Source organism: Nansenia antarctica (assembly GCF_963989245.1).
Source record: "Nansenia antarctica genome assembly, chromosome: 12".
NCBI classification, from domain to species: Eukaryota; Metazoa; Chordata; class Actinopteri; order Argentiniformes; family Microstomatidae; genus Nansenia; species Nansenia antarctica.
Window position 1 is genome coordinate 16,146,978 of NC_137682.1, and position 16,610 is coordinate 16,163,587.

A 16,610-nucleotide genomic window follows, 5' to 3' on the forward strand; every position below is an offset into this window, starting at 1 on the left:
ACTATCCACATAGATTTATATACAGACATCGGCGACGCACATCGATGAACGGGAGCTTCCCAGTGAGCGCTATTTGCCTACTTTTAAATGCAAAAAGCGGCTTGTCTTTAGCTCAAACCGTTTACGAATTATGAACTTCTAAAGAAGGTATGATATTTGGGAGCGCCGGCGTTCCTGTGGGTCTGAGAGGGTTTAACTTAAAATAGTGAAAAGAGGACGAGGGAGGCTAGTTTTCATTTGGTACTGTAGTCTACAGTCTGTAGATTTGTCTATTTTTTGGCTGACGATCTCTTGGTTTGCTCACTTCCTCCGGATGAAATTACAAACTCATCCATATTTTTTCTCAGGCTAGTATAGCCAGATAAAATTATCAACCCACCTGTTAAAAGGCACCAGAATACACGAATTTCATCCTGGCGGCAGTGTGAGGGGAATGATTCTCCACAAGATATATGTAAACATCACCGAACTGGAGCTCTGGCAGCGACTTCGCTGTTTTTAGTGATTGAAATACTGCGGCGGGTGCTCTATATGGATCGCAAGTGTCCAAAATGTGTAGTTTGTTCACATATCTTAGTTTTTCTTCTTTTGAGAGGTGATCTAAATAATCGTTGCTTGAAACAGGTGGGAAAATGACAGGTCAGTGCTGCAGTTCTACGGAGTTTCCACTATGTTTTATGTTTTGCTCGCCAGGGCTCTGCGCCAGTCACGTGACTGCAAACTATGAATAGGTGATACAATCATCCAACCTATGTATATTGTAGGGTAGTCTGCGCTATTTAGTTTTGTTACGTTTCTGTGCGTACTATGAAATCGAATCCTGCCGGCGCCACTGGCCTTCATTATAAGGCTTATATAAGGCTTTAAAAAATGTTGCGGCTCCAGACAGATTAATTTTTTTGTTTTTTGGTCCAATATGGCTCTTTCAACATTCAAGGTTGCCGACCCCTGCACTAGACCACCACTACCCCCCGTACTGTACGTGTCTTTGTGCGTAAGCAACCATAAAACCACCATGTTGGTCCTGTCATAAGTTACAGTCCACGGCCCCCGTAAAAAAGGCCCGTCCAACGTATTGGTTCTGGCACCGGGCCTGGATATCTTATTGTATGCAGTATTAGGATCCACAGCAAAGGCATCCATAAAGGGAGAACTGTTTTAGCAAGTATTATATTTGGATGGAATGTTTTTTTACAGCTCTTAAATCGTTAAGGTTTTTGATTCTGCCTTGATGTTCCTTAATCTTGCTCCAGGTTCATATCTGATCCCAGCTGTACTATACCATTTTAAAAGTAAAGAGTTTAAAATAGCTGGCCTTGCATGAAGGACAAGCACCTCCAGAAGAAGCAAAACTACATCCCCACTGTAGTTTCACTGTTTATTATTGTGATAGTTATTGAAGTCCAGAGCTATTGAGCTTTCTATGTGTAGTTTGTATTTTATTTAAACAACACGTTAATGCTGCTGACACACTTGACTAATTATCTCTTTAGCCCTAAATACTTTCTAAATGAAGACATTAGCATATTTCATTCTCACCTTTATTATTTCTTTGAAGAACCGCCTAATGGGGTGCATAATGTGGCACGGTCTGGTGAAACGGTCTGCATGTCAGCAAAAAATGTCTTCGTTTTTTTTATATATTACGAAGGTTTAAGTGTTGAAGAGTCCAATCAATATAACAAACAACAGTTTTAGGATCACTAAATACTTATAATTTGTGAATTGGATTCACTGTATTGCGTCCCATCCTGCTTCAGGCTAGTGATACATGGGTTGTAAACAAACTTACGTTTTAGGACATGTTCAAAAACAAGGACTGTGTGATCATCTAATTATGTGTAGTTATGTGTTTTTAGCATGTTGATATTCTGTCAGCATGATGTGATATGCTAATCCTGCAGTTAGATGTTCATAGTGATGTTCCTTCTTGGCTGCTAGCTAGCTACCAATGTTATGGTAGCAAACGTGTGTGTTTTGATTCAGAGCAAGTTTCTCCAGTATTTGGTTTGAGGTGTACCAACATTCAAATAAGCATACCTTCTTCAACTATTTTCAGATTTCAATGTATGATACATAAATTGAAAGCTTACAATCTGCATTTCCCTTATAGATTCCGACACAGGTTTTCAGCGTCAACGCAGCTGTTTTATTATCTTATCTTTGAACACAGTGTATAATATCTGAACATAAAATGTTCATAATCTATAAAAAACAGAAAAATAACCTTTTATTTTTAACCCAATTAATAATAATTGTTTATTTGCCAATCAATCAACTTGTCAGTCAATTGTTGGACTTTGGTATTGTTTGCTCTAGGAACAGGGGCAGCCATAGTCCCCTGGAGCAATTAGGGGTTAAGTGCCTTGTTCAAGGGCACATGCAGCTCCCTCCTGAGGCGGGGATCGAACCAGCGATCTTGCTAGCCGCCCTCTCTAACCCCTAGGCTACCGCTGCCCCCGTTGAATCCTCCTCCATCCTAGCCACTAGGCTAGAGAAACCCAATTGAAACACAAGCGACTATAATGGATTGATCCTCTCTCGTCTTGGTTGGTGCCAGTCCCGTTCCGTGATTGATGGCGAATCGACCGCCACCATCAATTTTAAAGAGCTTGGCCCATCAGTCTCCCAGGGGGGGGTTGCCAGATTAACCGTCCAGCTCCCCATCAGTCTGCAGCTCTGCGACATTGTGCCGCCATCAGTGAGGAGGGCCTCTATCAGGCAGCCCAACAGCACCAGGAAACCCCAGTCTCACAGACTAGTAGCACCAGAGAAACAAGAAAATAGCCAAACATTGCAGAGTCAGCATATTAACTGCCGGAATAGCCTTTTGGAGGGGATTAGATAGAGCTGGATTCAGATGGCACGTTGTTCATCACTAGCTGCTCTCCAGGCTGCTATTGGCCAAGCTGTGTGTGGGTCACATGACCTGGGGATGAGAGGCCCCTCCCACTGTGACCTCTCTGTGCCCCCTCTCTAAGATTACATTGCCTTCTAGACAGAGATGAACGGCCTTAAACTCAGCTCCCAAATGAAAAGTCATCACCTCCGGATCCCCATCATTCCTTCACTTTCAACCCTGAGCGAGAGACATTAAAACCTGCTTGTAATAGAGAATGACCGACTGAGTGTCTCCAGTTAAACAGAGGGAATGGCCATGCTCCGTGAAGGCTATTTTAAGATAGTCACACAGAGAAATAAGGATGGGGAGCTCTTCACTGTAGATAAACTACACATACCAGCATTCCTTTTACCATTTACCGTTTTATTCATGTTTGTGTTGTGCTGTCATTTGCCCTGTACTTAAAGGGAAACTTCACAATGTTTGATCTCAAAATCATTGTCCAGAGCACCTTACGAACGTGTTGGCATGTGAAAATAGCTTCCAAATACGTTCTGTAGATGAAAAGCTAGATATCCCTTGTTTGAAGATGAGTGACATATTTGGGCCTAATCACATCGTTTTTGAAAGTAGGAGTGAGGTTTCCGAATTAGCTTCTGCCTGGTTTGTTTACATCAATGAGAACAGCACTACCACATACTTCTATCACTTGTGTTTGCTAACATGCATCTTAGCTTAGATTCACATAGGGTTGCACATTTTGGGGAATATTCAGAGGTGGAAACTTTTCATGGGAATTAACAGGAATATATGGGAATTAATAGGAATATATGTGACAGCAGCTGGTGAAGCATCAGGTGTAGTGCTGAGGCACAAATGTGTACATTTCAAGCCTTCAAACTGCGACACTTTAAATGAATGTGCAATAACACTATGTGCAATATGACAACCCTAGTCGTCTTATCTGTACAGTATAGTATAGTGGATAGTGTACATAGCCTTTATTTATGTAAACCAGCTCCTTTCCCTTCTTGTTTTTTTTAGTTTTTCTTTCTTTCCTAGCACCAGGGGAGCCACCCCTCCCAAATTTCGTTGTTTGGTACCTGTACTATAGCAATGACAATAAAGACCATTCATTCATTCATTCATTCATTCATTCATTCATTCATTCATTCATTCATTCATTCGAAAGGGGGAACAAGTCGGCAACCAACCAAATGTTCAGACTTTTATTCAGAAAAATTGAAATAAATTGGAACGGACGCGCAAAACATGCCGGCATCGATAAGAGGAATCGATAACCTCGGAGGCATACGATTCCGATGCATCGAACAATTTGGAACCGGTTCTCAACTGGAACCGATTCTCGATTCCTATTCCAACTCCTGTCTGTTAAAAAATGTTAATGTACCAGCACAAGCTCTGATTTGTTGTTGTTGTTGTTGGTTTTAGCACTTCGCCAACAAAGCCACTGTTTCAGTTCAACAATTGACAACTCTTGGGGTTGGTGTGCACCAATTGCGCAACCCCATGAACGATAAGAATAATCAATAACAGAACCCTGGTATCTCTCCAGAACCTGTTAGAGAAGCCTGTTCTAGACAGCCTGTTTGCTCCCCTCTCTTCTCTCTCTGCTGTTGTTCATCCATGGAATGGAAAGAAATGGAGCTGGATGGAAATGTGCCCTCATCTAGAGAGGTCTGACATGGAGACCTGTCAGAAGAGCATTGTGTCTGTTAACCTCCAGGTCAGAAGTCAGGAGGTCACTCTGTTTCCTGTGGGTTGTCATGTATCAATGCGAGGGGTGGAAAGGGATGGCATGGCATGGCCAGCTTTGGCACATGGAATGAATAGCAGGATGGATGTCCAAGCAGGGATGACGTCAGTGGAGCGAGGAGTCATTTCCCCTCCCCCCCTCCCCTGTCACGAATGCCACACCAGGGAGCTTCTCCGGGCTCCAGGGATTCCCACCACCAGTCAGGACAGATCAGATCAGATCAGGGGGCATCCTGTTTTACCGTTTATCCCGGGTTTACCCAATACAGCAAATCACATCTGTGATTGAACAGTTCTTAAAAATGTGATTCATTATCAGTAACTCAATTATATTGATATGCAGTCCTGCATATCAAGTCCCTAGGGCTGCAGACACACACACACACACACACACGCACACACATCGGTGCCATTCGACCGGCTATTTTAGTTTGACGAAAACAGATGATCAAACGTTGACTGTCATGCAATCTTGTAAAAATCAATTAGGAAAATGAAAACATAAGCAGATTTCTTTTTTTTTCTTTTTTCGCTCTGTGATTGGGGGTGACTGGAATGCTTAAACAGATCCTAGAGGGAACAGAGGAGGGAGATAGTCAGTCAGCCTGGCAGTGGAAACAGAAACAGTAATCCAGAGGGCTTGAGTGGAACTCCCATTCCTCCAGACGGGTTTTGATAGCCCCCTTTGTTACGGGGGGGGGGGGGGGGGGGGGGGAAACCAGCACTCTCCATGAATAATGAATGAGCGGGTGTCGACCCGGCATGACTGCGTTACGGTGGCAGCCGCCTCAGCCCACTGCCCAGTCTTCCCCCAAGCAGCAGCAGCAGCAGCATCATAATCAGACTGTCAGAGCAGTAGAGACACCCAGTGGTCATCAGTGGAACAACAGCGACCTCCAGTATTTGAGATGGTCATACTGTAAGCAGCCGCTGTAAACAAATGCAACTTACATTCGACACGTGCTAAAGCATGTCCGGCCCCCTGACGGGACAAGAAAACAGCAGTCCTAGTGTGTTTTGCAGACGTCATACTACAACCAACAGAGTCAGACACAGCGAGGCCTTAGACGGAAAACACAGCCTAACCGTGGCTCTGTTGTGGGAGGTTTTGTCGCGTTGACGTCCCCTCCGACGCGAAAGGGGTTTGAAGTGTTGTCAGCAGGTGAACTCAACTCTTCCCAGAGCTCTAGTCCTGTTTCACTGTCACTCTGTGTGTGTGTGTGTGTGTGTGTGTGTGTGTGTGTGTGTGTGTGTGTGTGTGTGTGTGTGTGTGTGTGTGTGTGTGTGTGTGTGTGTGTGTAGCGGGGCTGCTGGCTATTCAGTCTCAACAATGGTGCCTCAACGATGGTTATGCAATATGTTTGTTCAGACAGCTACTGCCCACACTCTACACCTTTGAGGGGTTTAGTCTGTCTATCTGGTCTTTTTTTTTTTTACTTTGCCTAACCCTAAACCTTTCTCTGCTTTTAAATGACAATGTTGTTTATATACCACAGTGAAGATACTGCAATGCAGGTGGACGTTCTGTCTCTCTGTGTCAGTGTGCATTAGTGATTATTTTACAAGGCTCAATACTCAATGAAACAGTGCTAGGCTAGTTTACCGCTCGTCTATTTGTGTGTGTGTGTGTGTGTGTGTGTGTGTGTGTGTGTGTGTGTGTGTGTGCGTGCGTGTGTGCGTGTGAGAAGAACCCCCCCCTTAAGCTCTGGATTGGCAGTGGATGTTTGTCTCTGTCTGGCTGTAGAGGCCTCCTGACACCCAGATGGCTGGCATGCCGGGTTTGATGACTTGCTATTCTCAAACCAGTCAGGAGACGCTGAGGCAGGAAAGTCCCTCGTTGTGACCCGGCGACGGTGTCGGCTTTCCCCAGATCTGGGCCATACTCATAGGGTGTGGGGGGGTGGGGGGTGGGGGGGTGGGTGGCTATATAGAGGAGACGGCTGTGGTGTCTGACTGTGTGATTCTCAGTGTTTCCCAAACCCCTTCCATGCCCTGGTTCTATCTTTTATCTAAAATGACACATACTGTACATACTTGCTTTCCGTTCACTGTGTTCCGTTACTCTGTGTATGTTAGTGGGCTTAAGCCTGGGGTCCAGTTATGGGTAACGTTTTTGTATTGTGTCGGTGACTAACATGGAAATAGCCATTAATTACTCAACTGTTCAAAGGGTCCTCACAGTTTAATATGAAGATTCCTTTCTCTCTGATCATGCATAATATGGTCAAAGAAAGAAGCTCTATTGTACGGTGTGTGCTATTTCTGTGAATGCTATTGCAAACCGAAGCACTCCTCAAGGACCCCCTTTTCCTTTGTTTTATCTCTACTGGAATTTAGAATTAGATTTCCTGCGTTTCTCCTTTTCTGCCCCAAACTTTTCCTATCAACATGCCAGCAAAGATTTCCGACCTGCCCCCCCCCCCCTCTCTCTCTCTCCCTATCTCTTTTTTTTTCTCCTTTCTCTCCTTTCACTCTCTCCCTTCCTCCTCCTTCACCAGTCGTTGTTGTTTCTCTCACTAAGTAATGAAGGCAACCGGCCCCATCAAACCCATATGCTGAGACAGGTGTTTTTTCCGCTGTTATTCATGTTTTTTTAATCCCTTAAATGATGCTGGGACTGTGTTGGGTGGGGGGTTGGGGGGATAGAATGGATGCGAAAGATGTTCTGGAACAGCGAAGGATGCCTCTAAAAAGAGCAGCTGTGTAGAGACTGACTAGTTAATGTGTTACGTGCAGTGTTTTCGATTTGCGAAGATTCGATCTCCCTCATGAAGGGAAACGATTCTGGCAGATGTTTTCGGGGTTTTGCATTATGCAGGGTTTATGGTATGGTGGTTTTTGATGTATTTTTTTTTATGTATATTTGCTCATCTGTGCGGGAAAGAAGATTAAACGTTTTGCATGCTAACAAAAAACAGTTCCCAAGTACCAACTCTGTCATTACAGGTTAATAATGACGGTTCAAAGGAGACATGCATGACAAGTCGTTTTCTCCTGTTTTGAGCGTTGAGAGCGTTTTGCTAAACCTCTCTCTCCGTTTGTTGTGTCCCTCCCCACAGCTGCAGTCCTGAAGTATGAGAACAACGTGATGAACATCCGACAGTTCAACTGTTCTCCTCACCCCTACTGGCTGCCCAACTTCATGGACGTCTTCACCTGGTCCCTACCCTTCGTCGGGGAAAAAGGTGGGTGAGACACACACACACACACACACACACACACACACACACACACACACACACACACACATATATATAATACATTCGTTCTCAGGATCACGGTGGTGCAATTTTCGTGCAAGCCCGTTTTGAATCATAAGACGGTGACAACTAGCCCGGCGTGACGTCTCAAAGGAGTTTTTTCGTAATGCGGTCACAAGACACATCATAACCTATATGTGGACGGCAACATGCCTAACACCTTATGACAACAAATAGCAAGTGAGATACTGATTTCCATATCGAATGTTAATTATGTCTTGTTGCAGGGGATTTTTTATTTATTTTATTTGTTATATATATAAAAATAATTGACACCCAGAATGATCTTGCTTGATGACGTGATGTGTTCCAGTAAAGCTGGAGGCGTCCCCGCTAACATCAGACACATTCACTCTTCCTCTCAATGCCCCCCTATGCACCTCTGAAGTGTATTCTGGATCATAGGGACCCACGCCTCCCACCCCACCCCCCAGTACTGGCACACCCGGGATGGGCTGGATGGCCCTTTTTAGATGTGGCTCACTCACTGGGGGCTATTCCTAGCCAGGCAGGGTAATAGCAAGATCCCTCTCATCTCATGATCTGGTGCATTCTGACAGCAGTAACACAGTTTATACCTTGGCACCTTTGATTGTTGTTCTCTCTTCTTCTTTCGCCCTCTCTATTCCTCTCTCTCTCTCTCCCACTCTTCCCCTCCCTCTCCCTCTCTCTCTCTCTCTCTCTCTCTCTCTCTCTCTCTCTCCCTCTCCCTCTCTCTCTCTCCCACTCTTCCCCTCCCTCTCCCTCTCTCTCTCTCTCTCTCCCACTCTCTCTCTCTCTCTCTCCCTCTCTCTCTCTCTCTCTCTCTCTCTCTCTCTCTCCCTCTCTCTCTCTCTCTCTCTCTCTCTCTCTCTCTCTCTCTCTCTCTCTCTCTGCAGTCACTGAGATGCTGGTGAATGTGCTGAGCATCTGCTCCAACGACGAGCTGACGACTGACGAGGAGATCGATGGTGAGTGTGTGGTCACAGAGAGTCTGGGGTCACAGAGAGTCTGTGGTCACAGAGAGAGTGTGTGGTCACAGAGAGTCTGTGGTCACAGAGAGTCTGTGGTCACAGAGAGTGTGTGGTCACAGAGAGTGTGTGGTCGGCCGGGACCACCTCCTCTCACGCTGCCACAGTAGTGTTGGGAGCAGGAGGACTTTATTCATTAGGAGGCTTGAATTTCTCACTGCGATGCCTAGACCCCACCACCAGAGGGTGCTCTCTACCAATGAATCAGGTCAACAACAACAACAACAACATCAAGCAGATCTGGCACTTTTAGATGCTCAGTGCTAACACACATGCATCATGCACTTGTCAACTCGTCAACTTGTCAACAGACACACACACACACACACACACACACATACACACACACGTACATACTCGCATCATCATTCACCAGTCTCACTCTTTCTGTCTCCATTGAATCACTGTGTGACAGATACCTCCATTTCATGCCTTACATGCTGGTAAAGTTACTGTATGCATTCAGCACATTGAAAAGATACTGTATGTCCAACGTTGTACACATTACAAAAATCCAATCTATTCTGCAGTGGGTCTGGCCGTGGGTGGAAAGAGAACACACCAAAGTTCCTTCTATTCGATACTTCACGATCAAAGATTCATTCTATCGCACCTCTCATGCATTTCATTTATTATTGTCAATTCAATAAGTTCCCAATTTAACATTATGGTTCGTTGTAATAGTCTCATGCATGGCCTTGTAATGGTTGTAGTTGTAGATGGCCTCAACTGCACACACCCCTAGAGTGACGGGTCTTTAGATACTCCACCCTCTGTCATTTACTGACCAAGACACTACTATTTACTGACCAGATACAGTGTCGCTGTAACCCTAGACAGTGAGGGGGGGAGGACTGGTGAGGTCATATCCTGTTTAACAGGCGGACGAGTGGGTGGGAGGATGGCTAGGCGGTTAAGGGTGCGGGGATGTGGCATAGTAAAGGAACCCAAGCCTGACCCACGCTGGTAGATCACAGATAGCCATGCCACCAGCCCAGGGTACTTACACTTACTTACTCACTCAAATGTCACTAGTCCCCCGTTCTCTTTTCTCCACCCGTTCACTGCAGCAGGTTGATATCCATTGTGTTCATATTCTTTGCTTTGTCTTTTACTCACTCACTCACTCACTCTCTCTTATACCTCTCTTTCTTCTTCGCTCCTTTTTTTCTTTACCCCACTCTTACTGCGTTATGTTAAAGGCCCACAAGTCATTTTGACGTTTTTTTTGTGCCGCATCATTTTATTGCCCGATGATTCATGTCTGAAAATGGTTATTTAGGACAAAATATGTGTGGGTGATACATTCTATTTTTTTAGCTCCTCCTAAAACTATTTCATGCATGCCGTAACCGATGACATTGCATAGAGCTATTCCGAAGTGTGATGTGACTAGCCTGTTTGTAAAGTTAGTGCCCAGAGTCAAATATAGCCCTCCGAACCCCCTTCGCCAGCTTTTTTTGCAACCTTTTGACACATTTAATTAGGAATTGCTTTTAGATATTATATCCCAGCATAACCTTCCCAATTAGCTCTGTGAATGACTAACGAAAAAGCCATGAAGCAAAACTGGTGTGGGCCTTTAATATCCATTGTATTTATATTCATACTCTTTGCTCTCTTTCTGATTCTGATTCTCTCCCCCCCCCCCCCTCTCTCTCTCTCTCTCTCTCTCTCTCATTCTGTGATTATTTCTCTCCCTTGGTTGCATCTAATGTATCTCTTTTCTTTTCTGTTTTTCAGAGTTTTGTTTAAGGCATTGGTTTTCTGTATGCTCCATGGTTCTGCATTTGCTTTTTTTATCTTTCCCCCTCTTCCCTCTCCTCCTCTTCATCTGTTTCCTCTGTCATTCTCCGGCCATCCACTGATCTCTCTGTCTTTTCTGTTCTCTTCTGGGGTGTTCTTGAGAAGGACAGCTAATATATGCCCCCAAGAAAGGTACAAACACCAGCTCTGCCGTTGTGTGCAATATACTGTATATATATTATATATATATATATACTTTTGTGGTGCTTTTAGCGTTCATTATTATACAATTATATAGATAAGTAGATGTTGAATGGAATACAATACAATGTAAGTGCAAGTACGTGCAAGTACCCAAGTGTAAATGCAAGTACCCAAGTCTGCTTACAGTTACAATGGAAACAACGGAATGTTTCTGTGAATACTTTTACACCTTGTAGACAGTCGGACTGGAGTGCCTTTGTTGATGTGCATTGTCTCTTGCCTGTGTAAAATGCCCCAGCAAAAGAAAATCAGCTTAGCCAGCTAACAAGTTAAACATCATATGTCGAAATTATATCTATGATTATATATGTCTATGACTATATGACATATTGACTATGTCATATGAGTTGAAATATTATGAAAAACTGTACTGCCCCAAGTGGTCCGACCAAAAAAACCACAATCCACTCCCTGGCCCTATTCAAGAAGAAAGGAAAAAAAATGCATCCTTCCTGCCTCTTTTCCTTGAAGTAATTACTGATCTGACAAGACCGAATAGGTCATCCAATCCTATCCAATCCGGGTAAGATCAACCAATCCAATGGCATTCAAGGAAGGGGGGAAGGATGCATGCGGAAAGTATTGGAACACAGCTTCTCACTGCTCTCTGCACACCCATTCTTTGGTTGACAAATTCCCAAGCACTCACTCTCATTTCCATCTCTTCCATCATACCGTAAACCACTCCCTGACATCTTCCAAGCTGGCTCCCAAGGGGTCTTATAACACGACTTCATCCTGTACCACAGGATGTCCCACCGACAAGCTATACATTCTCCTTTTCCAAGCTGGGAAACAGCCAGTAAGATCACAGCTATAGGCAGTATTCACACTGTTGGTTGTATAGACAATCTTGTTTCAAGGCTCAGGCCTCTGCAAAGCAAAGCAGATTAAAACAATAAGTAAGCACTATAATATCTATACCATTTCAATGTGTTTGATTAAGACACAGTTATTGCTAGAGGGACTACCGGTACTTTATCCATCAGTGCCTCAGGGACTGCCGAGACAGGGCACAGGTGCTAAGGCAGCGAACGTGGCTTCACTTTGTTTCTGAATGCCTTGAAATGCTAAGAAATAACCAGCAATTGCAGTGAGATGCTGTGAGATTGAAAGCATTGGTTTGGTTTTGACTTTGAGCTTTAATAACTGCAGTGGTGTACCATGACATGATCACATGACTTTGATGTGATTCACAACATTGATAAGAGCATTTGCTAAATGATTACAATGTAGACTGCTTAGGACTTTTTCTGTTTGATGTATAGTATGTGTACTTAGTTTTAGACAAATGTGACACGGTCTGGTGAAAAGTTCCGCATGTAGGCAATTCTCAAGTCGCGCAAATGACCAAAAATCTTCTTTTCCAAAAAAACGTTTTTAAATATCCATTTTCTTTCATATTAGTGTTGAAGAGCCCACTCAATATAACAAACAACAGTTTTAAGTATTAATATACTTATAATTTGTGAATTGGTATTGTCTGCCGCCGTGCTTCAGGCTGCTGGGTAAGTGATACATGGCTTGTAAACAAACTTACGTTTTCAGATGAGTTCAAAAGTAAGGAGGACTGTGTGATCATCTAATTATGTAATTATGTTCTATCAGCATGTTGTGATGTGCTAAACATGCAGTTAGATGTTCATAGCGATTTTCTTTCTTAGGTGCTAGCTAGCTACCAACGCGATTGTAGCAAACACGTCTGTTTTGATTCAGAGCAATTTTCTCCGGTATTAGGTTTGAGGTGTACCAACATTCAAATAAGCATCTTCTTCTTCAAATATTTTCAGATTTCAATGTATGACACATCATTTGAAAGTTTACAATCTGCACATTCATACAACTGAATGACCTTGCCCTACTTTGGGACTTTTTCACCAGACCCTGTCATAAATTAGGATAAGATTTATTTCTTATCAGTGTCCTCTCTCTCTCACACACACACACACACACACACACACACACACACACACACACAGACACACACACATTGTTATAGTTTGTTATGGTGACCATAACAAGAGTGTGTGTGTGTGTGTGTGTGTGTGTGTGCGTGTGCATGGCTGCATTTGCCCTATCACCCCTTATAGGTGCCACTGCCTCGGCACGCAAGGAGGTTATCAGGAACAAGATCCGTGCCATTGGCAAGATGGCCAGAGTGTTCTCTGTCCTCAGGTAAGGCCTTTAGACTCTCCTCATCCCACACACCTATTGTTCAAGTTCAAGTTCAAGTTTATTGTCATTAATACAATGAAGTTCTTCAGCCTCGTCTCTCTCTGTAGTATCACACACAAACAAACATAGTCCACAATACAAACAAAGCAACAATACAGTACAAGGTGCTTTGTTCAGCTGTTCAGCAACCTAACTGCCTGTGGGAAGAAACTATTTCTGAGGCGGGTGGTGTGTGAGTTGATACTTCTGTAGCGTTTTCCGGGATGGGAGGAGTGTGAATAGTGCATAGGCAGGGTGGTTGGTGATAAATAATGATGTTTTGAGCTTTCTTTAGGGTGTGTGTCATGATAAACAAAAAACATATTGATGATGATAAATAGATGAACGCATAAATAAACTCTTCAATTTCTCAGTCCATATGAATTCCCTCCCCTGGTGTGTTTCGGTCCTGCAGAGAGGAGAGTGAGAGTGTGTTGACCCTGAAGGGGCTGACCCCCACCGGCATGCTGCCCAGCGGAGTGCTGTCTGGAGGGAAGGAGAAACTCCAGAATGGTAAGCCTCCCCCTCACACTCTAGACCCTCTCACACCCCCCTCACACTCTAGACCCTCTCACACCCCCTCACACACCCCTCACACTCTAGACCCTCTCACACCCCCCTCTCACACCTCCCTCACACCCCCCTCACACTCTAGACCCTCTCACACCCCCCTCACACTCTAGACCCTCTCACACCTCCTCACACTCTAGACCCTCTCACACCTCCCTCTCACACACCCCTCACACCCCCCTCACACTCTAGACCCTCTCACACCTCCCTCACACTCTAGACCCTCTCACACCCCCCTCACACTCTAGACCCTCTCACACCCCCCTCACACTCTAGACCCTCTCACACCCCCCTCACACTCTAGACCCTCTCACACCTCCCTCTCACACACCCCTCACACCCCCCTCACACTCTAGACCCTCTCACACCTCCCTCACACTCTAGACCCTCTCACACCCCCCTCACACTCTAGACCCTCTCACACCCCCCTCACACTCTAGACCCTCTCACACCCCCCCTCACACTCTAGACCCTCTCACACCTCCCTCACACTCTAGACCCTCTCACACCCCCCTCTCACTCTAGACCCTCTCACACCCCCCTCACACTCTCACACCCCCCTCACACTCTAGACCCCCTCACACCCCCCTCACACTCTAGACCCTCTCACACCCCCCTCACACTCTCACACCCCCCTCACACTCTAGACCCTCTCACACCCCCCTCACACTCTAGACCCTCTCACACCTCCCTCACACTCTAGACCCTCTCACACCCCCCTCACACTCTAGACCCTCTCACACCCCCCTCACACTCTAGACCCTCTCACACCCCCCTCACACTCTCACACCCCCCTCACACTCTAGACCCTCTCACACCCCCTCACACTCTAGACCCTCTCACACCCCCCTCACACTCTAGACCCTCTCACACCCCCCTCACACTCTAGACCCTCTCACACCCCCCTCACACTCTAGACCCTCTCACACCCCCCTCACACTCTAGACCCTCTCACACCCCCCTCACACTCTAGACCCTCTCACACCTCCCTCACACCCTAGACCCTCTCACACCTCCCTCACACCCTAGACCCTCTCACACCCCCCTCACACCCTAGACCCTCTCACACCTCCCTCACACCCTAGACCCTCTCACACCCCCTCACACCCCCCTCACACTCTAGACCCTCTCACACCCCCCTCACACTCTAGACCCTCTCACACCCCCCTCACACTCTAGACCCTCTCACACCCCCCTCACACTCTAGACCCTCTCACACCTCCCTCACACTCTAGACCCTCTCACACCTCCCTCACACGCTAGACCCTCTCACACCTCCCTCACACTCTAGACCCTCTCACACCCCTCTCACACCCCCCTCACACTCTAGACCCTCTCACACCCCCCTCACACTCTAGACCCTCACACACCTCCCTCACACTCTAGACCCTCTCACACCCCCCTCACACTCTAGACCCTCACACACCTCCCTCACACTCTAGACCCTCACACACCTCCCTCTCACACCCCCCTCACACTCTAGACCCTCTCACACCCCCCTCACACTCTAGACCCTCTCACACCCCCCTCACACTCTAGACCCTCACACACCTCCCTCACACTCTAGACCCTCTCACACCCCCCTCACACTCTAGACCCTCACACACCTCCCTCACACTCTAGACCCTCACACACCTCCCTCTCACACACCCCTCACACTCTAAACCCTCTCACACCTCCCTCACACTCTAGACCCTCTCACACCCCCCTCACACTCTAGACCCTCTCACACCCCCCTCACACACCCCTTCAGGCCCCCAAGTTCACTCGCCTTCAACTAAACTTATATGCAACCCTATTTTAGAAATACCACCACCTCAAAGGCTACCTTTCTTTTCTTTCTTTTTTTTTCTCTTGGTTATGGTCCTTACTTACTTCTTCTAATTAATACATTATCAAATGTGATATCATAAGAGAATCCTTATTGGCCGTGCTTCATTATGACAGTAGGCCTTTTACCAGGGTGACTGTGGTAATTTGTGTAATTAAATGTGAAATCTGTAGTTACTTGCAGAAAAGTGTCACCCTCTTCCTGTTGTTGGTTACTACTACGTACATAATACTGTCCCAAAAAGAAAATGTAAAATGTTCTTACCGTTGTCTTTTTTCTAATACCTCTCCCTCCTTGCTTTCCTTATCCCTCTCTCAATCTTTCTCTCTGCAATCTACTGGTTATCTCAAATGTTGTCTGTGTCTTCTTCTTTCTCCTCTCTCCCTAGAGACCGCAGGTATAATCTGTTGTGCAAGTATTCTGTCAGAACTGTTTTTGTGAGACAAATGTAGAATTCACCCTCCCATGTTGAATTCCAAATACTCCCGAAACAAGTTTGACGATCTCCTTTATGTCACATAGTAGCCTTACCACAGGGAAGGAATTCCCATCCAAATATGAAGAGGTCAATTGAATTCACTCACAGAATTTACAACATTCTGAGATTTTGTTTCTAAAAAGTCTGGATTTTGATTTTAAAAAAGAAAAAATAAGACTGAAAGAATTGTGGATTTCTACCAGATGCGAGGGGTGGCTAGGGATCAACCATTATTCAAAGGATGAATTGGAATTGACATTAACTGTGTATGAAAGGAGATAACTGTTATCTACCTTGCCATCCACAAAACAAGGCAGAAATCCAAACAACTTCACTCTCCTCTCTTTGGCTGTCTTGATTTATTTTGCCTCCTGTTTCTGGTCTCTGTCAAGGCACATAGCCTACTGGATAAGAACCAGTCGAGTATTTGTTTACACCTTCGATGATGCACTTCCTGTTCCTGAAGTTGACCACAGAAATTCTTACCCTCTAAACAGGAATCTTAATCACACGCACGCACGCACACACACACACACACACACACACACACACACACACACACACACACACACACACAAACATGCACACATACACACAGTGAGATGACACCATAGAGGGG

The 16,610-nt window shown here is 45.4% G+C and overlaps 1 protein-coding gene across 1 annotated transcript in view; it reads left to right on the top strand.

The window, feature by feature from the left end:
- The window catches only part of LOC308168424 (protein phosphatase 3 catalytic subunit alpha), an 89,585-nt gene that overhangs the window by 67,730 nt on the left and 5,245 nt on the right, over positions 1 to 16,610 (top strand). The window contains exons 9-12 of the mRNA XM_080543005.1: positions 7,678 to 7,803; positions 8,757 to 8,828; positions 12,989 to 13,073; positions 13,528 to 13,625. Coding sequence (XP_080399131.1) covers positions 7,678 to 7,803; positions 8,757 to 8,828; positions 12,989 to 13,073; positions 13,528 to 13,625 — 381 coding nt within the window. The remainder of the gene's footprint in view (positions 1 to 7,677; positions 7,804 to 8,756; positions 8,829 to 12,988; positions 13,074 to 13,527; positions 13,626 to 16,610) is intronic.